The sequence below is a fragment of the Hemicordylus capensis genome, chromosome 3 (assembly GCF_027244095.1).
Source record: "Hemicordylus capensis ecotype Gifberg chromosome 3, rHemCap1.1.pri, whole genome shotgun sequence".
NCBI lineage: Eukaryota > Metazoa > Chordata > Lepidosauria > Squamata > Cordylidae > Hemicordylus > Hemicordylus capensis.
The window spans coordinates 134952069-134977758 of NC_069659.1; the positions used below are offsets into that span (position 1 = coordinate 134952069).

General features: G+C 43.4%; 1 protein-coding gene across 2 annotated transcripts in view; it reads left to right on the plus strand.

Moving 5' to 3' along the window:
* The window catches only part of TMEM182 (transmembrane protein 182), a 30153-nt gene extending 11664 nt beyond the window's left edge, over positions 1-18489 (plus strand). For both annotated transcript variants that reach the window (XM_053313044.1, XM_053313045.1), the window contains exons 4-5: positions 5134-5271; positions 16626-18489. In XM_053313044.1, the coding sequence (XP_053169019.1) occupies positions 5134-5271; positions 16626-16849 (362 nt within the window). In that variant the 3' untranslated portion in view covers positions 16850-18489. The remainder of the gene's footprint in view (positions 1-5133; positions 5272-16625) is intronic.
* Positions 18490-25690: the final 7201 nt, after the last annotated feature.

Here is a 25690-nt window from a genome sequence, read left to right on the forward strand (position 1 = left end):
TCCAGAGACTTGACTGGGAATGTTCTGGTTGCCCAGATAGGTGGAGGAAGGAGGCAAATCATATAAAATAATTGTGGAGTTGCATGCCTCTCTAGCTACTACAACAACAGCCAGGGTAATTACAACTCCCTGAAAATGGTTCACAAACCCTGCTTGGAATGAGGGTTATCTCATAGGTACCCAGGACCAGCTCCAAGCTTCAGGGTTGTGTCCTTGGCAAACTGCCTTGCATGGGCACCTTCCTATCTGGGACCCCCTATGATTCATGGTGGGACTTACCTGGCAGATAGGATGGAGTGAAGGATAGAACAACTGTCTTGGCTAGAGAGCCACTTCAACAGTGTGTAGAAAAGCTAGGGGCACAGATGTGGTCTCTGGGATTTGCAGTGGTTCCTTCTTTTCAGTTGCCGATTGATGCCATAATTGATGCCAGCCCTGCAGGTACCAGTATCACACACCCAGAAGGCTCGCCCATATTATGCTATATGGGTGAGCCCCTTATGCCATATTATGCTCTCTAATAACTGTCTGATTATCATTTGGAAGGCTAGCACCACACTTTGTCAAAATACCTTGGGACTAGATGAACTGCAGGGTTACACCTAGTTTTGCAAGTTGTGATTCTGTGAAGGGCAATAAGGAGTAATTTATTATTACCATGGTTGGTGATATCACTATGGCAGCAATCAGACCTATGTGCAGCCTTCCCACTTTATCATCTTATACTGTTCCAGGCTCCATTATATTTTTAGATTTGTATAACATTGCCAAAGCAAGGGCTGTGACACGATGAAGAAAAAATGTTGTGGAGTTAAGTTATGGAAACTATTCTCTGTTATCCTGTTGCAACACAGAGCAGTCATGTTGCTTTCTTTCTTGTACTATGGGAAAGGCTTGAAAATAAATTCATGTTATTTATTTTAAAAATGTATATTTTGTATTTGCAACCCCATTAAAGGCCACTCATGGTAGCTAGCAGTCATAACAGTTTTAACAAAAAAAAAAATCAAATTCAAATAAAATACAATCAAACTTAAATCAACAAGTTTTGATTAAAAAAGAATCAACACTTGAAAACAAAAAGAAAAAAACTCAACAGCTGACTTAAGAGTCAGCAGGTAAGATGGTGGCTTAGCTCACTGAGAGATTTAAAAAAGCCTGCCCGAAGAGAAACGTCCTCAAGCTGTGGGACAATGAGATTGATGGGGCTTGTCTGATCTCACAAGGTAGGGTGTTTCATAGGTTGGACACCACTGTCAAAAAGGCCATTTCACATGTTACTGGCAAATGCGTCTTCAAGAATGATAGGACATGCAGAATGGCTTGACCAAATAATCTTAGGGGTTGGGGTGACACATCTGGGGGGAAGACAGCCCTTCACATACCTTGGTTCCAAGCACTTTAGGGCTTTAAAGAGTACAACCAGCACACTGAATTGTGCCCAGAAATAGAGTGACACCTAATGTAGCTGTTAGAACAGTGGCATCACATGATCGCAATATCTGGCACCAGTCAGCATTCTAGAAGCAGCATTCTGACCAGTTGCAGTTTCTGAACAGTTTTCAAAGGCAACCCCACGTAAAGCACGTTACAGTAATCCAGTCTAGATATAACCAAGGCATGTATGAATGTGGTCAGGTTTGATGTCTCTAGGAAACCAACAAAGCTCAGCAAAGGGCCCCTGGTCACTGTCACAACCTGTATGTGCAGGAGGAAAGTGGGCTCTAGGAGCATTCCCAAACTGCAAATCCTTTCCTTCAGTGGGAGTGCAGACCCATTCAGAACAGGTTAATGCACCTCCTGGAGTTATCAGGCCTCCTGACCAGGAACACATCTGACTTGTTCAGATTGATGTCCAACTTTTTCACCCACATCCACATGATTGTCAATTCCAAGCATGATTCCACAGCCTCCCTAACTTGGGAAGGAACTGAAATATAAGACTGGGTGTCATCCATATATTAGTGGCACTCAATCCCAAATCCCTGAGTAATGGCCCTCAGCATTTTATGAAAATGCTAAATAGCACAAGGAACCAAACGGAAGTTTCAGGGCACCATAGGCCACAGGTCAAGCTGCTGAGCAGGAGTTCCTTCCACTTCTGGGAATGCGCTTTCAGGAAGGAAAAGCAATGCCCCCAAGTTCCCTCCCAGGAATGCAGTCTGGAAGGATACCATAGTCTATGGTATCAATAGGCAAACCAGTGAGAGTTCAGCAGAGCCAACAGGACACTTGTCTAGCTCCTGACATAGATAATCCACTAAGGTAACCAAGATTGACCTGCAACCAGGCCAGGCTGAAAAGGTTTGAGACAGTCAGCTTTATTTAGTAATCCTTGGGTGGCTACCATGTAGTCAAGCACCTTGCCCCCAAATGGGATTTTAGACGCTGGTCAACAGGCTGTACAGCAATAGGTGGGTGGAAGAAGGGCTTCATGTTTACAGGGAGCCCTCAGTGCTCCTGCAGCAAAGGCTTTTTGCCAGCTAAGTAGGCACAGCTGGGGTGTGCTTTTTGTTTCTGTCTCTCTCCACATTGCAAAAGACCTCGCTTGCAGGAATATGTTCCTGGGGTCACGTAGTAGTGCTCACGTGCTTTTAACAAAATGGTATGCATGTATTTCTAACAAAAGTATGCACATGCAGCACTAACCCGCCCTCCCCACCAAACCATGGGCGTTCTTCTACAAGTGTGTGGTGGCTTTTGTGGCTCTCCCCTTGCTCCGGAAGTGCTCTTTGACAGCAGAGATATGTCCCTGTGAGTCATGCACTCCTCAAGGATGTGTTTCCATGGGTAAAAGAGTGCTTCTGGAGCAAGAGGAGAGTGGTAAAATTTCCTGCACTCATGTGCAAGGGCACCCACACTTCAGAAGCAGGGAGTCGGGAGACTTAACACTGCACACATGCTTTAGTTAGAAACACATTAGCACTTTTAAAATATCGGCCAATGAAATGATTCATAATAATAAAATATAAGGATGCATCCTATATAATAAAACCCTAAGGTACCTGCGTCCGTGTCCTGCGTCCGTGTCTCTGGCAGGTGTTCTGCGCATGCGTGGCACGCGCGTGCGCAGCAACAGACGGCGGTGAGTCCCATGGGACTCCAGGACACCCTAGGGAGCCAGCCAGCCACACGGGGCAGGAGAAGGGGAAGAACGAGAGAGCGAGGGCGGGTTGATGTCAGGGCGGGGAGAAGCAGGCTGGAGCTGCCAGGCGCAGGCAGTGTGGCGGCGGCGGCGGCAGGAGGAGGAGGAGGAGGAGAGGACCGAGAGCAGTAGGCGGCCTAAGGGAGGCGGGCAGGGAGGGTGCCGGCCTTCCTGGCTATCGCGAGAAGCGCCGCCAGCAGGGGAAGGGAGGAGAAAGAGTGAGGGAGAGGCAGGCGAGGAAGGGAGCGAGCCAGTGGCTCTCCCGCTACCAGCAGCTGAGGGGACTTGCAGGCTGCCGTCATGGCGGGGGCCAACGGCGGCGGAGCGAGCGGCCCAGAGAAGCAGGCCACGGCGGCGCACCTGATAATCATCCTCCTAGCGCCCGTTAATGTAACGGGCTTCATGACTAGTAGATTATAAGATACTACAGTTTTAGATTTATGTGTATTTGAATAGTTATAAGAAATAAAAAGTATTTTAAGATCAAAATATGTAATGAAAATATGGCTATCTAGTAAAGTATTCATTGAAGATGACATACTGGTATCTAGTATTAATTTAAGATAATTTACACTCAGGATTGCTAAAATTACTGTATTCTGTAAAAATGATCAGACATCTTCATTGTCCTAAGACTAGTTGAATGATTATAGGCTGTCTTGGCTTAGTTTTATTAATACCACACCTTGTATTCAATTATTTTTGATAGTCGGTTATTAAAGTTAAGCTTGTCATTTATGTTACTTGGGCCTACCTTTTTAGCTTAGATTGTATTTTTCTTAGCTCTAGGAAAACAGATCATAACAACTCATAATTTGTCTAATAAGGAGAATTAATATGCTCATTTTACAATGTTTAAAATGAATTTATCTCCATGCCTATTTAAAGTGTCTCCAAAAATAGATGTGCAATTAACTAGCTAAATTATTGGTATGGACATTTCTTTCGGGCCACCATATGTCACAAAACTCTCAGCCCATTTATCACCAACTGCTTCCATTAATATTGTGTTGCTTGCCCTTGGCTCAATGAGATTCGGTAATTTTGCAGTTTGATTTAGATAATATCCAAATAACTTTATAGTTTGAATTATTTTGATATAGATGAAATTGCTGTGCTCTTTAGATACATATTTTACCTTGTTCCTCTGTGGTTTTCAGTTTCATCCCCCCCCCCCCGAACAACCATACTATTTCTAAAATAATATTCTAAAAATATTATTACAGTTCCATTTTTAAAAAAGAAATAATTGGGGGGGGGGGTGTCCATAGCTCAGTAACAGAACATCTGCTTTGCACACAGATGGTCCCAGGTTCAATCCCTGGAATCTCTAGATAGGGCAGGGAAAAGACTGCTGCCTGAAACCTTGGGGAGCCGCTGCCAGTCAGTGTAGACAATACTGAGCTAGACGAACCAATGCTCTGACTCAGTATACAGCAGCTTCCTATGTTCCTATTTTATGACATGTAAGTTTCATAAAAGCTATCTTTTTATTTTTAAAGTCTTGTTTTAAAAATGAAGATGAATGTTGAGAATGGCCCCATCTTAAGAATTTCCTTATGTGTACTTTCTTTCTGGTCTCTGTTTCTACTTTGGTGAAATCAGTTGTATTAGTGAGAGTGTATAATTATCTAAAAGAATCTTGGCTACAGTTCAGCACACTATTTTATGAACAATTTCCATTGACCACGTAAAGGAGCTTATTAACCGCATGTATATATTGTAGATACCAAGCAAAAAGGTTTCAGAGCACTCTTCCATACATCATTATATTCCAAGATCATCTGATAGGATTTGGCATTCAACCCTAATGAAGGACATATGGTGTCTTAGATTCTTGTTACATAGGAAGCAGCGTTTGAATAAAATGTTCAGTGTGCTAATGAGAAAAATTAAAGCTGAGGGAAAGCTTTATCAAATTGCCTTGCATTTAAAGAATGCATTTGAAAAAATTCTTTTCTGTTTCTTTTTTCCTTGGGCATTTTTAGTTTTTCGTGGTTTCTGGTCAGTTATCATGCTTCTTGGAGTGGTCATTGTGGTGGCTGCTAGCTTCTTCATCATCTGTGCTGCACCTTTCGGTAGCCATGTGCTATACAAAGTAGGAGGAGGCTGTTTCATCACTGCTGGTAAGTGTCTTCTTCAATGCAAATTCACTCACCTATGCCTTTTACAAGCCAGCAGCCTTCCTTCTATAGTTGTGCCCACTATCGTTATTTTAAAAATGTTTTTAAATTTTAATGAAATTATTTTTGTCCACAATCCTCAGCATATTTACTAAGGAGTCAGCCCCCTTGAATTCAGTGGGGACTTGTTTCTGAGTAAGCATGCCTAGGATTGTCCTTTTAATGACTTTTTAAAAACATGGTTCACTTGGAAAGGAATGGGGATTGAATAAGAGAGCTCAATATGCACATACAGGCATACCTCGTTTTTCGCATGGATTCTGTTCCTTGCCTACTACCGCGAGTAACAAAATGGTGAGTAACGAGGCATTATGCCTATGGGAAATGGGGGGTTAGGTTCTAGAATGGGCAAAATAGGTTAAAAAATCATGAAAAAAAAAGTGATAATAATTGAAATTCTTTACTATACCGTGCTCCACAGGGTTTAAAGGTGCCCAGGAATGCTCCCTGAATCCATGGAATGCCCCCCGCACCGCAACCGCAAAAAATCATGGAAATAATCCTTTTTTTTTAAAAAAGAGAGCCACAAAATGGCTTTCTCACAAAATGGCGGCCGGGAGTGGCCTCCGCAGTCACTTCTGGCCCTTTAGGGACCATGGAAAAATAGGTTTTAACCCTTTTGTATCAGTGGATAATAAAAATGGGTGTCAATTAGACACTTGCGAATACATGAAACTGCAGATATAGAGTCCGCATATAACAAGGTTTGTAGTGTTTATTCCATCAGGACTTAAGCTTGAGAAATACTGGCCCACTTGTTGTGCAACCTTAGGCTGGAGTTTCTGTTTGGCCTGTGCTAGTGTGGGTGTCTAAGGAAGTGCAGGTGTTCTTACACAAAAACACAAGTGCGCCAATACTTAAAGTTGTATGTCAGGGCACCTCAGGAGTGTAACGTATATTGTTTCCAATGCAAGTTGTGCTCCTAAAGTGTTGGCACACAACTGTAAGTGTTTGTGCTCTTGCACAAGAATATGGTGCTTTCTGAGACACCCACAACAGTGTGGGCAAGTCAGAAATGCTTGTGAAATGCTGTGCGACATATGGGCCACTGGGATGGTTGTACCCAGTAGTTCTTCCTTAACAATATAACAAGTGTTCCCTGTTCCTAGGAATACATGTATATTTGGATCATACATCACATTTATGAATAATGTTTGATCTTAGATAAGTACATAATTAGATATACTTCAGACAAATTAGAATAATCATATGGTTATATGCATAATATGAAAATATCAGAATGCCATCAATGTGTAAATAGCATTTTCCAGCATGTGTAGAGGGGCAATTCCTGTGTACACCCTTCACACATGATTAAAGGATTGACTGAGAACGCCTTGCCATGTCCTTCGGCGATGTTGGGCTGGGTGCGTTTTAACCACAGCTCTGATGTTATCCCTTGTAGAAAGCTTTGTTTATCTGAACTAGCCTAGTGTGAATTGGCTTGATCAGGCCCAAGGCCTATCTAGTCCAGTATCCTGCTTCACACAGTGGCCCACCAGGTGCCTCTGAAAATCCCAAAGCAAGAAGTGAGGACATGCCTTCTCTTCTGCTGTTTCTCTCCTGCAACTGGTCTTGCCTCTGAGGCTGGAGATGGCCTATAGCCCTCAGACTAGTAGCCGTTGATAGACCTGTCCTCCATGAATTTGTCTAAACAGCTTTTAAAGCCATCCAGGCTAGTGGCCATCACCACATCCTGTGGCAGAAAATTCCATAGATTACTTATATGCAAAGTGAAAAAGTATTTCCTTTTGTGGGTCCTAAATTTCCTGGCCTTCAGTTTCATTGGATGACCCCTGGTTCTAGTCTTGTGTGTGAGAAAGAGAAATATATCTCTGTCCACTCTCTCCACACCATGCATAATTTTATACATCTCTATCATGTCTCTGCGAAGTCACTTCTTTTCCAAACTAAAAAGCCCCAGATGCTGTAGCCTTGCCTTGCCTTATAAGGAAGGTGCTCCAGGCCCCTGATCATCTTGGTTGCCTTTTCTGCACTTTCCCCTGTTCTACAATGTCCTTTTTAGATATGGGGACCAAAACTGTACGCAGCACTCAAAATATGGCCGCAACATAGATTTGTATAAGGGTATTATAATATTAGCATTTTTATTTTCAATCCCCTTCCTAATGATCCCTAGAATAGATTTGGCCTTTTTCACAGCTGCCACGTACTGAGTCAACACTTTCCAAGAGCTGTCTCTCACAACCCCAAGATCTTTCTCCAGGTCAGTCACCGACAGCTCAGACCACATCAGTATATATGTGAAGTTGCGGGGGTTTTTTGCCCCAGTATGCATCACTTTTCACTTGCTTACATTGAACTGCATTTGCCATTTTGTCATCCATTCCCCAGTTTGGAGAGATCTTTTTGGAGCGCCTCACAATCTGTTTTGGATTTCACTACCCAAAATAGTTTAGTGTCATCTGTAAATTTGGCCAGTTCGCTGCCTACTACTCCTAGATCACTTATGAACAAGTTAAAGAGCAGTAGTCCCAGTACAGGTCCTGGGGTTGGGGGATGGGGGGAGATCCCACTTCTTACTTCATTGTGAAAAATGTCTATTTATCCTACCTTCTGTTTCAACCAGTTACCAATCCAAACATGAACCTATCCCCTTATCCCATGACTGCTAAGTTTACTCAAGAGCCGTTGGTGGGGAACTTTGTCAAAAGCTTTTTGGAAGTCCAAGGATACTGTCTCATCCAGATCATCTTGATCCACATGCATGTTGACACGCTCAAAAAAGTTAGTGAGGCAAGACTTGCCCTTGCAGCAAGGCCTGTTTTTCTATATGTTTAACAATTTTTCCTTAAGTATGCTTTCTATCAATTTATCCAGCACAGAACTTAAGCTAACCTGCCTGTAGTTTCCTGGATTGCCACTGGATCCCTTTTTGAATATTGGAGTTGCATTAGCTACTTTCCAGTCCTCTGGTACAGAGCCTGACTGCCGGGTCAAGTTACATATTTTTGCTAGGAGATCAGTAATTTCACATTTGATTTCCTTCAGAACTCTTTGGTGGATGCCATCTGGCCCTGGCGACCTGTTCACTTTTAGTTTCTCAAGACAGTTTAGAACATCCTCTCTTGTCACCTCAAATTGGCCCAATTCTTCAGCCCCCAAGACTGAGAAGCTCAGTTCCAGAGAGGGTATATGGCCAGTATCCTCTGCCATGAAGACAAATGCAAAAAACTCATCCAGCTTCTCTGCATTCTCCTTATTCTCCTTCATAATTCCTTTCACACCCTCAACATCTAAGGGTCCAACTGGCTACCTGACAGGTTTTCTGCTTTTGAAATATTTAAAGAAGTTTTTGTTCTTCCCCTTGACACTTCTAGCTATATGCTTCTTAAACTCTCTTTTCGCATGCCTTATTTTCTCCTTGCATTTCTTTTGCCAGAGTTTGTGTTCCTTTCTGTTCTCTTCATTTGGGCAGGAGTTCCATTTTCTGAAGGAAGTCTTCTTCACTTTTATAGCTTCCCTGACTCTACTTGTTAGCCATGCTGGTGTCCTCCTGAACTTGGTTGGACCTTTTCTCCTTGGTATACATTTCAATTAAACTTCTGTTATGGTTTTAAATAAGTTCCATGCTTTCTGGAGTGATTTGACCCTCCTGACATCCCTTTCAGCTGCCTTTTTACCAGTCCCCTCATTTTTGAGAAGTTTCGTCTTCTGAAGTCCAAGTTTCCTCTTCTGAACGCATCTGTGCAATGCTCCAGTTGAATATAAGGTGAATTTGAACACACTATGGTAACTGTTCCCCAAGGGTTGTACAACTCTGACATCTCATACCTGGTCCTGAGCACCACTCAGGATTAAGTTGCCTTCTCTCTGGTTGGTTTCACGACCAGCTGCTCTAAAGCACAGTCATTTAACATGTCTAGAAATATGGCCTCTTGGTCAATACCCACATGAGAATTTGTCTGTCAGCAATCTGGCCACCCAGAAGGGAAGTCCAGGAAGATAGTCCACAATACAAACTGGGCTGCAGAAATGAAACACGGCTTGGAATAGTTCTCTATATCAGGCTTGGGCTGAAAGCTGTCAACACGAGGGTTGACAAATGTTGTCTTCCAGTGGCTAACAGAAAGCTGTTGATGTGCTTTATAGTCCAAGCTGATAACTCTCTGCTGGCAGGGATTCAAGGCTTATCAGCCATCTGCAAGAGGCATTTACTCCTCTTGATAGTTTCCAGCTGTGCTCTTCGCCTTGTGACACGCCTTTGCTGTGGAGTCAGTGGGGGTTGCCTGCACAGCTCATCTTCTAGTCTGTCTGTCGCCGTCTCTGCTACCTCAGACTGCTGTGCCTGCTCTGAAACATCAGCCAGACCCTCCTCAGCTGTCTCTTGGGAACTGACAGCCAGGCTATGCCCCTCAGACACCCCTGCATCGGCTGAAAGGCTGTCAGCTTCCCCTTCCTCCTCACTATCTGAGATCGAGGGCAGGACACTGTCCAGTCTACGTGAGATTATTTGAAGTCTCTCAATATTATAGCTTTGTCTCTCTGTGACACCTCTCTGATTTGCTTTTCCAACTCCAGGTCACTCTCAGTGTTTTGATCTGAAGGGTGGTAGCACATCCCTAGTAACACCTCTCCTTTCAGTCCTCGTTTTGTCACCCATAATCATTCTGTGGAGGACTCTGGTCCCCCTAGGTTTTCTAGCTTTTTGGATTCTATCCTTTCTTTAATATACGGTGCTACTCCACCGCCAATCCTCCCCTTCCTGACCTTTATGTAGAGTTTGTGTCCAGGAATAACAATGTCCCATGGTTCTAACATTCCACCAGGTTTCCATTATGCCCACTATATCTATGTTTTCATTAGGAACTAAGCACTCCAGCTCACCCATCGGGCTTGGAGGCTTCTGGCACTGGTATATAAACATCTGTATTCTGAGTCTCTTGGCATTGTTGTATACTATCTCATTTGACCATTTCGATCGGCTGCTATGTGTTTCCATCTCCTCTACTTCTGGTTCTACTCTGTCTCCTTCTGGTTTATCTGAAATGTTTGCACCCTCACACCTTAGGGATTTTTGCCTGCCAAATGAGATACTCCCCAGATCCTGTTTGCAACCCTCCAGGTGTCTTTTTAAAAGCTGTTTTGCGACCTTTTTGGTTTTAAAAGCCAGAAGTCTGGTTCCATCATGGTTCAAGTGGAGCCCATCCATTTTGTACAGGCTTTGCTTGCCCCCCAAATGTATCCCAGTGCCTCACAAATCTAAAGCTCTCCTCTTGGCACCGCCGTCTCATTGAGACATCCACAACCTTCACATCAGGCAGGCAAGTCACCATGCCGTCTACACACAGGTCACACACCTTGAGCTCCTTCCTTAACTACAGCTTACTTATAGAATACTTTGGTTCTTGCTATCACTCGCTATTATCAGAGCACATGACTGGAATCTGTTGCTACTCAGTTCATGCTAATTATGCCCTTAGGTATGTCTGCCAGGTCTTACTGCAACAACCCTGGATCCTGTAAGAAGAAAATACCTACAGACTCAACAGAGGAAGCTGTCTCTTACTATTGTGTATATAAAAAGTATCAGTATGTACCATGACAGCACCCACAGTGGAAAGAAAATCTGTGAGGTAAACACATGAAGAAAACGATTGCTCTCACATCAGTGTAGTTCTAAATTTACTAAAGGCACCAGCATGGGGCTCCTGTCATTCTGCTCAGCACCTGTTGACTCCATGTCTGTGTAGTGAAAGCTTTGTGCCACAAACAGCCATTCACTGCTGACAAGTGAGAGGCATTTCTACGTGGGAAGAATAAGTACTAAAGGCCAGGAAATTGCTCTTCAATTCACAGACATTTCTAAAGGTTTGTCGTTCTTTTTTCTCTTCTGCAATAAGCAGAAGTATATTTATAAAGCAAATGCAAAGGAACAAATGTTAATGACAGAAACAAGTGACCTCAGAGAAGCCAGTGTCTTATCTCATTGCGCAGTGCTGTGGATCAAACTATGGGTATGCTTTAAAAATAAATAGCAAAATTGAAAAGGCATTGGGGAAGAGAGAGAATGAGTATGTATTTATCCTAATCTCTCCCAGACACCATATTTTACGTTTGAGAAATAATTTCCCCGAGTTGTTTGTGATTGATTACAGTTTTTTTAAATTTTGTTTCACTAAGCACAAGACAGTCATGCCCCAAGCAAAGGTCTAAGAAGCTGAAAATGAAGAAATATGCTGCAGTCTGAAACATTTCTAAAAATGCATGCTTCTTGAAGTTGATGGGAGTGGTGAGGTTAATCTCTGCCATTGGGCTTGAAAATATTGACTATGGCTGTTCTTAACAATTGACAGCATAAGAGGCTAAGAACAGTTTCCCCAAAATAAATACATTCCATTTGACACATTCCCCTTCATAATGAACTGACATTACAATTAGACTTGCAGTAGATTCTTTCCAGACTTTTAAAGCATGACTAATGTTTTGAAAGCAGAGAGGAAAGCAAATAGTGATAGTTTAGGGACATAGGAATGAGAAGGAGTGGTTTCAGCAAATTATTTGACTGAATGCTGTTCCTTGAAAAGGAAGTTTTACAAATATAGTGTTAATTTAATTTGATTTAAGTTTCATATGGGCATGACTTTTCCTATGACTTTAACTGTAGTTTATCTTGCTTGTACTCTAGAAGATAGTGGCTGACATCCTGACTAAGGCAGCATTGACACACCAGGAAGATGCTTCACATTAGTCAGAATATCGGCCGGTAACTTCAGATTCAAGTCAATATTGTAAGCAAGTAGATTATTATTTTTATTTATTCACTTAAGAACATTTATAGCCTATGTTTTCAGCTGTATAAAAGAGACTTACAAGCAGAATTAAAAATCATCATGAATAAATCCAACAAAATAACAATGAGTAAGAGGCACAAAAACCTAATCACAAGCAAAAGCCAGCAAATAAAATACAGACTTATTAAAACCTGCTGGAAGAGCCAGGTATTCAATAAACACAGGAAGATAAGTAGACTGGGGTGTCAAATAAATCCCCCCTGAGCAGGGAGTTCTGGATCTTGGGAACGACTATGGATTTCTAAGTCACCACGAGAATATTTATGTAGCTCATATACTTATGACAAGATTATGAGTGATAGCCTGAGGAAGTTAATAATAAGGTTGTGCACGTGGCCATTTCTGTTGGTGGGGCAGAGGGCTGCCTCTGCCACATGATCTCCATCCCCGTCCAGGCTCTGCCGCTTGCCGTGGCCCATGAGCAGCGGTGTGGCGATCAACAGAGCAGGGGGCCAGAGGAAGTCCTCCAGCATCCCTCAATGCACCACACCAGAAGCTCTTGCCACTCGGCTCAGTGTATGTTTGGGCTGCTTGCAGTATATGCTTCCCTAACTCTGGCTAAAGGCCAGGGTTGAAAGTAGGGTTAGGTGAGGCGGCAGCACTGGGATTGGCCTTGATCCTGGCGCTGCCCATGAGCAGCCTAATCCAGGCTGGGCTGCCCTAGCCTGGGTTAGGCTGCTCGTGAGCATAGCCTTGATGCCTTAATAACTAAGCACCATTGATACCAGTGAGACCAGTTTGTTGTGACTGACTTGAGTCCCATTAATTTCAGGGACACTTAAGAACCCTAACTTCCCAACATTGCAATTCTGCGAGTGGTATGCCAGTGCAATATGTTGAGTGGTGGCATTGCACTGGTGTTGTGAGCCAACCAGGGTTCTGTATTGCCATAGCAGCACACTTCAGCGGACAACATCAGAGGCAGCAGAATGATGCTTCATACATTGTGTGGAACTCAACAACAATGCCACATGAAGGCAGAAGCAGCTACATGAAGTCGTGGAAGATTTTGGATGCCGTTAAGAATGTCCAAGTGGGGGATAGGTGGACTTAAACTCAACCCAACATGAAGTTCTTTTGTGCAAACCCCATTGAAATGAACAGGAACTGCACAAGCTACAGTGCTGTTGTGCATTTGCCTTTAATTTCAATGGAGCTGGCACAGGGCGCTTTCCAGACTAGCTGCTAGAACAGCAGCAAAATGCCTCCGTTCGGGCAAGTCACATTCGGAACGTAAACAACAGAGGGAGCAGTCTCACAGCAACTAACAACCCGAAAAAATAGCAAGTTTTTCATGCTGGATATACAACGTCCTTGCTCTGTATCTCAGCGATTAAATTCTTAACAATTGATTGGAAATGTGAATAGCACCCTGCTGTCCCGGTAGGGACTGTGGTGTCACGATGCAGGAAGTGTGGAAGCACACTTCCAAGATATGTCCTGACCCCGTTGTAGGGTCTAGTCTGGAAAGTGCCCAGGAGAACTTCCTGGTGGACTATACCCCTTCTTAGACCTAGTCTGCACATGCAGCAGGACAAGGTAATCTTGTGGATTGCACCTCTTCAGACTGCAGAGGTGTGTGTGTCTGTGTGTGAGAGAGAATTTCTGAATGCTCTCCCAGGCCTTCAAATTGAAAACCGGGACAACAGGGACATAGAACCTACATTCCTGATCTATTAGAGGTCCCCCCGCCCCGCCCCAATGTAGGATTTTTTCCTCATAGGAGAACATTCATAAATAGTATCTCCCCACTTACAGCTGAAGTAGTACAGTCTACTTTGCCATCTCAAGTTTCTGCTACCTCATTCTGCTGCATGTGTAGACCAGAACTTAATTAACTTTGGGTAGGGGGTTCTGTTCAGATTTTCTACCTCAAGCACTTAAAATTACTTGGGCCACCCCTGCATGAAGGGGAGAAGGACTGGGGATGACTTAGCCAGACGTGATTTGAAAGCAATTTAGGTCATTACCAAGTCCATCCATTCCTTTTACTCCGTAATAATGATTTAAACAAATGGATAAACCTTCAGCAGAAAATAGAACATGCACACATGTATACACCCCCTGCACCCTGTAGCTGGTATGGTCCCCCCGACAGTGTGGAATGTAGTTCATACAGGTGAAACTCGGAAAATTAGAATATCGTGCAAAAGTCCATTAATTTCAGTAATGCAAATTAAAAGGTGAAACTGATATATGAGACAGACGCATTACATGCAAAGCGAGATAAGTCAAGCCTTAATTTGTTATAATTGTGATGATCATGGCGTACAAATCCATGTCCACAATCTCAGAAAATTAGAATATTACATGGAACCAAGAAGACAAGGATTGTAGAATAGAACAATATCGGACCTCAGAAAAGTATAAGCATGCATATGTATTCAGTACTTGGTTTGGGCCCCTTTTGCAGCAATTACTGCCTCAATGCGGCGTGGCATGGATGCTATCAGCCTGTGGCACTGATGATTTATTATGGAAGACCAGGATGCTTCATTAGCGGCCTTCAGCAATTCTGCATTGTTTGGTCTCATGTCTCTCATCCTTCTCTTGGCAATGCCCCATAGATTCTCTATGGGGTCAGGTCAGGCGAGTTTGCTGGCCAATCAAGCACAGTACACTGTATACTTTTCAGATGGATAGGGCCAGTTGCTCTCCCCCTGCTCAATAAAGAGAATCACCACTTTAAAAAGATGCCTCCTTGCTCAGTTAGCAGGGGTGGACTCCTTGGCATGTATGTAGTACTTTATGTGTGTTCATATAAACACTTACATACCTAGCTTCATTAATCCTTATAGCAACCCTGTAAGGCACCCCATAGTTCAGATGGGGACTGAGGCTAAGAAACAGTGGCCAACACCCAGACTAATCTTGTGCTTGTGCAACCAAGTTGTCAATTTTATGCTTTTTTTCTTTTACTATAAGCCACCTCAAGCAGCAGTGGGCTGGAGGGGTGGGATATAAATAATTTAAATAGATAATAACTAAATAAAGTTACGCAGCTGCATGGAGGACTGGGAATGTTTGACGTGGCACTCCTGTGAAAAAGCTCGCAGCAAAAGGTATATGAAAAAGATTTCACAGCAGGAGGTGTGCCACTTTGTGCAAGTGAGAACCTATCTGCACTAGTGCAATGCTAGTCTGGAACGCAAGCTCCTGATTTAGGGCATCTGGCTAAGAAACATCCTTGCGCTATCACAACATGTTTGCTCAAGCACAGCATTAGACTGGATATCACCCAGAGACTTATCTAAGGCCACTTTGTGAGCTCATGGCTAAGGGGAGAGTTGAACTTTTGGCTTTTCTGGATCACCGGTCACCATCTTAGAATGGTGAGGACAGACAGGACATTCCAGAGTGTGGTGGAAGGAGCTTTGACTCTCATTCACTGCATTCTGAGAAACTGGTTCTCAGAGAAGAAAATGTGTGTTCGAAGCACTTTCACCACATATTAAGGCTATTCACACAATCGGGAAGGCCTTCCCCCCAGATAAGCAAGAAAATGCTGCTGGGAGTTCGAGCTGAGCTACCAGATGATCCACCCTGCTCCATGCAGCTTGGACCTCCGGAGGCTAAAATGAGGTGTCCCAGCTTCCAGATATACCACAATGCACTGAACAAGAAGCATGGTGCACTGGGGGATATCTCCATAAGACAGGTGCTCTAGGTGCCCATCTCTGTGTATGCTTTGGCTACATGCCCCATACCTGGGATAAAGGGTGCACTCTCACCCTTTAACTCAGGTATAAGCCCGGGTAAAAAACCCAGGCTGGTGGGGTATGCAGCACTGGGATTGGGCTCAATCCTGCACAGAAGAAGGATTGGGCTTGGCCTTCACAGAAGCAGCCCTACTCAGGTAGGGCTTCCCTAACCTGGGTAGGGCTGCTCATGTGCATAGCCTTATTGAATGCCTAGCTGTTTTCATTCAGTCACGATACTACACAAATTCTCAAGATGCATTGACACATGTATAGATACATGATATTGATATCCTGCCTTTCCTGCATCATGGAACTCAAAGCACCAACCATCTATGTCCCAACGAAGGATTCCCAGGCAGTCAACCGTCTTCACACTAATCAAACCTAGTTGTGCTTAACTTCGGCAAGTGGCTGTGTCATGCACTCCCAGATGATGTATGCCTTTTAGGTAAATCACCCTTCTGAAGCCATCTAACATTATCTAGTCTCTCTCTGGGTCTCCCAAGCAATGTTCCCTCTAATTTTTTTTGTCTATATGCGGAATGAGTTTGTTATGGGCAGCAGTATAAAGGCGGTGGGCTCACAAGTGTATTCAGAGTGGAGCCTTCCTGATTCAACCTGAGCACGATCTAAATTTAACTGAGTGGACATTAAAAAAACACAACTTGTGTACACATACACAAATGCATGCCTTAGAGGCAACACTGCTCCCAAGTATTTTTTGATGCTAACTAATTGAGTCATACAGCTTTACTAAAACTCTGTTTTTCCTCCTCTTCAGGCATTTTGTTCACACTGGTGGTTGTGATGTATGTCATCTGGGTCCAGGCAATGGCTAACATTGAAAACTATGTGAACATGAAGAAAACAGACTGTCTGGACTTTTCCATCTATGTGCGTTACGGCTGGTCTTTTATATTGGCCCCAGTAGGAATATTTTTTGTTATGTTTTCAGGAATGCTGTTCTTACTGGTAGGGCGCACCATTTACCTGCACTCTGATTAAATCAGGTGTCAGGTGCCGGAAATGTTGGAATCATGGTGAAGCTTTGCTGAAAAACCACTTTTATATATTTCAATCCTCTCTCTACAGTAGAGTATTTGCTGGTGCCATTCTGGATCTGCATAGGTGACTCCATTTATACATTCTTGTCATAAGGGCATGAAACTCCCTCTGGAATAATAACATCATTCAGTCCTTTCAGACTTCTTCAGATCTTCATGAACTGCATGCAACACATTTCTTCACATAACATCTGTTCTTTACATCTCCATGTTGAATGCAACAGGGGCGAAATGAAAAAGATGTGAAATGGTTCAAATAAGAATTTGGTTTTGGCTGAGGGCCAGTTCAAAAATTATCATCTTAATGAGCACGTGTAACGAATTCCCACTTCCTCCTCCCATATATTGGCCTCTGAAAGAGGGAAATGACAGCTGGAGAGCATTCTGCCAATATTTGCCTAGTATTATTCACCTTGCATCACATTTCCAGCAAGGCAAGATTCCTAGGCTATACTGCTGCCACATATTTATCACATATCTAGCCCATCTAGTCAAACTTGGCTCATTCTAGCAATAGCTGCTTTTTCTTCATGGGGCATAGGTCTGGACACTATCCTGTGTGGTGCTCAGAGAAGAAGATCTGATGAAAACCAACTATTAACAGGGTTTGGTTTGCAGTTGATAGGCAGTGGTGGTATCAACTTTGCTATCTTGCCTTGCTGATATGGGCTGGGGCCAATGGAAGGTGAATGCTGCAAGGGGACGGCCAGCCACAATTGCTTGTAATACTTCCTGTTTCCCTCTTCCTGAGGGTAATCCAGGCAAGACCAAGCTTGATTAGGAGAGTAATGTGTGAATTAGTCCTGAGAGAGGTGCCTGTGCAGAACAAAACAAATGTTACATAGAGCACTTTAATCCACTGTCCTCTCCTCTTGTTTCAGTACTTGGCATTAGCTTTAAAATGGGAAAAAAAAATTCTGTTCCTAAAATAGAGTACAGTTGTCGATGTAGTGCTTCAGTGAATGGGGCGGTACAGAAGGTGATGTCAGTGCAACAATGCTTTGATGCTGCTAAGTATGTGTAACAGCTTGTGGTCAAAAGCATAAATAGTCAAGGCAAGAGAACTGGAAGGTTTATGGGTCATCTAGTCCAGTCTTCTGCACAGCAGGATTGTTTCTGGACTTAAAAACCATACGTGACTTTCTGCTGTTGGTTGCAGAGTCTTTGTTTGCTTCCCCTGTAGTAGATGGCTTGACTCATCTGATCAAGTCATATGAAGTATTCTTCATCAGCCCCTGTTCATGTTCAACCTGCTCTCTTCTTGTGGCATACACAGAGTGCAAAAGGAAAACCAGGAACCATGTGCTAGGTGGCAAGATGGTTTGCGTGAGTTCTCTGGAAATCTGAGGAAGCAGGAAGGGTAATAGTGTTGGGTTTACCATATTAGGTAGAGACAACAAACAGCTGCCAGAACTTCTTGATTTGCTCAGTTCCTTGCTCAGACCTGGATTGTGTAGGTAGAGGAAGTAGCCTTGTCTTGCAGCATTAGGTTTATTTACATGGAACTTTGCTGTGTTCTAATTCTTGGAATGCCATCATCCAGTTTCATATTAAAACATCTACTGGAGATCTTTGCATACATTTCCTGGGAAACTTGTTTCATTATCAACTTCTTCTTGGGTAAGTGAGTATGCCCTGTTTGTCAACCTGTCTGCTTCACTAAAATACAGGGGCGTAACTATAATAGGGCAAGGGGAGACAGTTGTCTGGGGGCCCACTGCCTTGGGAGGTCCCCCAGAAGCAAGTCAGATGACTGACTCCCCCAGCTGTGCACCCGTCTGGACTTCCTTCAGTTGTATTCATCCTCCGAAATTGATATGAGTGTTAAGACCTGGAGCTACCAGAATAGCATGTCCTTCTCTAGTGCCATTAAATGACTTGCATCGTCCACAATTTACAAAACCTTAAAAAAAAAACACAATTTAGGATGATGTTCTATTGTGGCACATAGGTTGTGTGTGTGTGTGTATGTAAAACTATGCTTTTTGTTACCACTATTCAGCCTCATTTAAGATTTCTTCATGAGCTGAGCTTCAGTGTGTTTGTGTGTGGGGGGCATTTTAAAATCTTGTCTCTGGGCCCACTCCAACCTCGCTATGCCGCTGCTAAAATATAAATCCAGATTCTGCTTTTTAAATTTTTTTTGCTACTTCCTGCTAGGAATGTGCACAGACCGGTTCGGAGGCCATTCTAAAGGCCTCCAGACCGGTCCGGTCACTGGGTGGTTTTGGTTCGGGTGGGGAGTTTGGGGGCTTCCATTAAGGGCGGGTGGGGGCTTTACTTACCCCTCCTGCGCTTTTCACACACTGCCGCCGTAATTATTGAAGAAATTGCTCCTCCGATGGCTGTTCCTATTTTAAAAAATGGCTGCCCCCTTGAAGCCCTGGCCCCCTGCTGCTGCCTTGAAGCCCCCTCCCACCCCCTTAAATCTCGCCCCGGGCCCTTAAATCATGCCCCGATAACATTAAGAGGCAGGCGGCGGGGAGATGTCCTCCCGCCCCCTTCCCTGCTAGGCTGCAAAAGACTTTAGGAAGGCTTCTGCGCGCGCACGCGCAGAAGCCTTCCTAAAGTCTTTTGCAGCCTAGCAGGGAAGGGGGCGGGAGGACATCTCCCCGCCGCCCGTTTCCCTGCCGGTCTGCAAAAGTACTTTTACTTTTGCAAAGAACTTTGCAAAGAACTGTTTCTTCTTTGCAAAGTTCTTTGCAAAAGTAAAAGTACTTTTGCAGCCTAGCAGGGAAGGGGGCGGGAGGACATCTCCCCGCCGCCCGCCTCTTAATGTTATCGGGGCATGATTTAAGGGCCCGGGGCGAGATTTAAGGGGGTGGGAGGGGGCTTCAAGGCAGCAGCAGGGGGCCAGGGCTTCAAGGGGGCAGCCATTTTTTAAAATAGGAACAGCCATCGGAGGAGCAATTTCTTCAATAATTACGGCGGCAGTGTGTGAAAAGCGCAGGAGGGGTAAGTAAAGCCCCCCCCGCCCTTAATGGAACCCCCCACCCCAGTGCCGGACCGCAGCTCCGCGGTTCCGTGCACACCCCTACTTCCTGCAATGGTACCAGTTTAAATGTACATGATTTACTTCTATACAAATTTGTGAACATTGTATAGTTCAAGAATTCCATGCCATTTCACTGAACAGCCTCCCAGTGTTCACTCCATTGAAGTCAATAGGGAACCTGCTTGCACAGGAATTCTCCTAGTAACATAGATGTAACAGAGAGCTCTCTGGATCAGGGAGATCTGCAGATGCACTGCGTGATCTATCAATCAGCCAGGATAAAGTGATTAACAACTGAAAGTATGCCAAATGTACATCATGGAAATATGGGCACGTTTCAGAGATAAAATCCATATCTCAACATTTGCCAGGAGACAGAGATATATCAAACATATATTTGACATACGTTTTATATAGAAAATGGCTGTATGAGGGTTTTTTTAAAATAAAAAGTTTATTACGAAAATATTAAGTGAAATGTGTTTTTCCTCCACCCTATACTGTAAAGTTGAGCATCATTTTAGCACAACCATAGTTCTTGGCCTGAAAGTATTTATGTTATGTAGTTTGCTATGATGTTTATAACTTCCCTTCCCTCACTCTCTCCCATGGAGCTCCAGGGCATTTTTCACACAGGGCTTTTAGCTCACTTCTCCTACAGAATGAAGGTGTGTGTTCACAAACTGGCCACATTTACCCAGAAGTCCCTGTGACCTAATGGCGCAGTGGGGAAATGACTTGACTATCAAGCCAGAAGTTGCCAGTTGGTATCCCCGCTGGTATGTTTCCCAGACTATGGGAAACACCTATATTGGGCAGCAGCAATATAGGAAGATGTTAAAAGGCATCATCTCATACTGCACAGGAGATGGCAAAGGTAAACCCTTCCTGTACTCTACCAAAGAAAACCACATGGTTCTTTCGTCACCAGGAGTCGACACTGATTTGATGGCACACTTTACCTTACCCTGCGAGTTATCAGGCAGCAGTTCACACACAATTCAGGTTTTTAATTGCACATTAGAGTGTAGCCCAATTTATAGCTGGGGTAAAAAAAAATCCACTTTCTGCGTCGGTTTTTTGGGGGCAACTTCGAACCTGCAGTAAAGCTCCACAGTCAACCCATGGTAAAGTCTTCTGTCTGGGAAAGGCAGTGTACATAAGGTTTCATAGGCAGTCTCCCACCCAGACAATGATCATACCTGCTTAGCTTCATCACAGCCACAATTGGTGCATCACAGTCCGTATCCTAAGTTGTAGTGGTTGCCCCAGATGTGTTGCAAAAATGGCAAAGGACAATTCTACAGTTGCAAACTGCCCCTTGCTTTACTCTTGCAGTACTATCTCAGTACGTTTTCCAGTTGGAGTAGCCCCACCTTGTCATATCTAGGTGGAGAGATGCAGTGCAGCATTGTCATGGCAGAGATATTCCTTTTTTGTTCTTATTCTGGGTTAAAAGAGCAGTGATGGGCAGCAGAGGGTGGTGGAGGGAGGAAAAAAGAGCAGCCTGTGGGAGTGGTACCCGTGATGGGGGACTACCATTTTGTGAAATAAAGAGTCTTTTTTCTTCTTCTCCTGAACAGCTCTGTGTGATTCTTCTTGAATATGTTTTACAGTTGTCCGATCATACTTGATCTTTGGGTAATTGGGCGGCCACTGAAAACCTTCTTGACAAGACTGTTTAAACACCTACAGGCCAGTGTAACATTTTGAGCTCATGTATTTATTTATTTATTTATTTACTGTCTGAAAGCAGCTTGTAAGCATCTAAATGTGGCCTGGGCTTACAGGAGTTTGCACGTGAATCTGTTCTCAAATTCCTAATTTGCAGCCAACTACCATCAATTGCACCTGGGTGCTTTCCAGACTAGCTGCTGGAACAGCAGCAAAATGTGTCCATTCGGAACATAAACAGCAGGGGGAGCAGTCTCGCAGCAACTAACAATATGAAAAAACAGCAAGTATTTCACGCCAGATATATGACGTCCTTGCTCTATATTGCAGCGATTAAATTCACAGCAAGGCATTTGAAATATGAATGGCACCCTGCTGTCCGCGTAGGGACTGTGGTGTCACAGTGCAGGAAGTATGGAAGCACACTTCTGAGATACGCCCTGACTCTGTTGTAGGATCTAGTCTGGAAAGCACCCAGGCAGACAACCAGGAAACTGCTCATGCATCCATTCAAAGTGACAATTTCTGTGTGACATCTTCATATCCAGGTATATTCATTCAAAAGGCAAAGCCACATCACGAGTGCAAAAGTAACATGTCAGAATCGTCTTGACATATTACATCCAATGCCAGTGTTATATCAAGAATGTCCCTGAACAGTTGGCAGTCTGCCCCATTATCTCTGATTAGGACTCCACTTCTGGGTTTTTATTCTGGGAAATGAGGTGGAAACTACGTGTTTTTTGTACACTCAGGTTTCTCCCGATCAGCTACAAGGGGAGAGAGCCAAATCTGAAGCAGGGGAATTGGCAGGAAAGGGTGCCTAAGCTGCATCTTGTGTTTTCCTTCAATCCCCATTCATCACCCATACACTGTCCCCTGCAACATGGCAAGGATGCATCCAGAACTCTAGCTGGGAGATAAAGGGTTAAACCCACCCCCATCTCTGCTTTAAATAACCCTGAGTTCCCAGACACATGCCTTCTATGAATGTGCCATTCAACCCTTAGTACCTCATTAAAAATGTGCCCACTTTCCCACAGTGTTCCTTGCAATGCCTGAATAGACATTTTAGACAGCAAACTGCAAACATCCACCCTCTAGTTTTAGTTGTAAGTGTACCAGCCTAGCAGAGAGTAAAGGGTTTTAATTTTTCCCTCATTGCTTCTCAACAGTTTTCTGCAGCAAACACACAAAAAACAAGAGCAGATGAGATAAAAAGACACACGAGGAGAAAAAGGTTGCACAGTTCCCCCATTTACTATAGAGTGGATTTGGCCCAATTTGGCCCATATGCCACCCAGTTTGAGTCAAATCAAGGATAGCTCAAACTAATCCAATTAAGAAGTGATTCAACCTCTGAAGCTTACTCCTCTCCCCGTCTATCCTCTGCTCTGTAATTACATTACTGGGCTGCAGGAGAGGCAAAAGGCCCTCTAGGACACCGGAGAACACTTCTGTATCCTCTTCTATGAAACACCCTATGAAAAACTCTTCAGAGTTTTATCACTCTTAATCTTCTCCAGGTGAAATAGTTCCCTCATAAGACCTCCCCCCCCCCGCCGAAACCTGACCATCTTCATTGTCCTCTGAACCCATCCAATCATTCCTTCTTAGTCTGGCACCCAGAACTGTCCACAGTACTCTCAGTGAGGTCTGACTATTGGACCTCGGTGGAACTGTTACTTCTCACAAGTTAGAAACTATGGTTCTGTTATGACTTAGAACTTAGAAACTATGGTCCCCAGCTAACTGAGCAAAGAGGCAACTTTTTAGTAGTGATTCTCTTTATTGAGCAGGGGAAGAGCAACTGGCCCGATCCACCCCTAGCACAGTATCCCTCCACTGTTGCTGGTGTTTATCTTGTACTTATTTTTTAGATGGTGAGCCCTTTGGGGACAGGAAACCATTGTAGCTATCCTATCTATCTATCTATCTATCTATCTATCTATCTATCTATCTATCTATCTATCTATCTATCTCAAACAAACAAACAAACAAACAAACAAACAAACAAACAAACTGCATTGGGAAACTCTTGTTGAAAAGCGCTATATAAATATTGTCATATTCATATTTGTTAATGCAGCCTAAAGTCATATTAGCCTTTTTGGCAGCTGCATCACACTACTGACTCATGTTCAGCTTGTGATTAGCTGCCATCTTGAGATCCTTTCAACATGTGCTACTGTCGGGCCAGTATTTCCTGTTCTGTACCTGTGCGTTTTATAATAATATATTGCCTAATTACAGAACTATGCATTCCCCCCCTGTTGAATTTCATTTTTTTTAGTCTCAGATAGTGATGATTGGAGAACTGGTCTTGTGGTAGAAAGCATGACTTGTCCCCTTAAGCAGGGTCTGTCTGGTTGCATATGGATGGGAGACTAGAAGTTAACCCATGCTAACTTAGCAAAGAGACACCTTTTAAAGTGGTGATTCTTTTATATGTAGAAAGGGGAGAGGAACTGGCCCAATCCAGCCCCAGCACAGCATCCTTCCAGTGGCTGTTGCTGGTATCTGCTTTATGTTTCCTTTTAGTTTGTGAACTCTTCGAGGACAGGGGACCATTTTATTTATGTATTTTTCTTTGTAAACGACTTTGTGAACTTTCGTTGAAGAGCAGTATATACATATTCATAGTAGTAGCTGTAAAAGTGTGAGCACTGTAAGATATTCCCTTCAGGGGATGGAGCCACTGCTCTGGGAAGAGCAGAAGGTTCCAAGTTCCCTCCTTGGCTTCTCCAAGATAGGGCTGAGAGAGGTTCCTGCCTGCAACCTTGGAGAAGCCGCTGCCAGTCTGTGAAGACAACATTGAGCTAGATAGACCAATGGTCTGACTCAGTATATGGCAGCTTCCTATGTTCCTATGAGAGTAGGAACAAACTTCCCAAGTCCAAGGATTCTTCTGAGCTCAGATAAGTTTCCCACTTTCTGCCCACCAGCTCTCCACCTTCTTGTTACCTGTCTTAGCAGCAGCAACAACAGGGCAGAGGCCATCAGAGGACAGCAGCAGCATGTGGGGAGGAGGGAGACTTTTCTTCCTTTTTCATTATGTCTCCCCCTCTCCAGTGTGCTCCAGCATCCCAAGAAAAGAGGGCCAATGATGCTGCCGAGTGGCGAGTAAAAGAGGTTTTATTCCCCCCCCCCCCGGTCCTTCTGGCCTCTGTTTTCACTCTGAAGCTCATAGTGGACCTAGAGATTTGGAGTCTTCCCATAGGCTAGTGCCGTTGTGCATAAAATAAAAGGAAAACAAAGAACAAAGTAAGAGGGCATATATTGGAAGAAGTTTGATAATAGTTTGGGAAATTATTAAAATGTATAATTTGTTATTATGTGAAGAAACAAGAGATGAAGTGGTAAAATTAACAATGGTAAAGTGGGTACAAGAAGTAGGTCATAATATTAATCTAGAGGTCTGGGAGAAGATGTGGAAGAAAGATCTCAAATTCACAGTGTGCTATAATGTAAAAGAAAGTTTGATAAAAATGATGTATAGGTGGCATTTAATACCTAAGAAATTAGCTTTAATTTACAAAAATGTATCTAATAAGCATTGGAGATATAAAGAAAGCGAGAGGTCCTTTTATGACATCATGTGGCAGTCCTGCAGAGAAGTAAAGAGGCCTTAGGATTTGACTTATGATGAATTTAAAAAGATTCTCAAATGTATGTCACAAGACACTTGAATCCTTTCTGTGGGGTATAATTAACGAAGAAATCCTGAAAGAAAACAGAAATTTCTAAATTTACTGTTTTAGTAAGAGATGGCCATTCAGGAAATTTTCTAGAAGACTGGAAACCCTCTTTGTGGTGCATGAAAAACAATGTAAATTTGGATTTATCAAAGGGCCTTGAAATGTAAAAATAACAGTTGGGGAATTTGTTTGAGTAATGAAACTAAAGGATTATTATGGTAAAATATGAAGAAAATATTTATATGAGAGCAAATATAGATGTTGCAGTATAACTATGTTGAAAGATGAACTGGAAGTCACACTGGTATATCGAAAACTAATAAAAATATAAATGCAAAAAGAAAAAAGAAAAGAGGAGGGCATATATTATGCATTCATGGGTGATGAGAAAGCCTTTTTAGGATGCAGGGAGCAG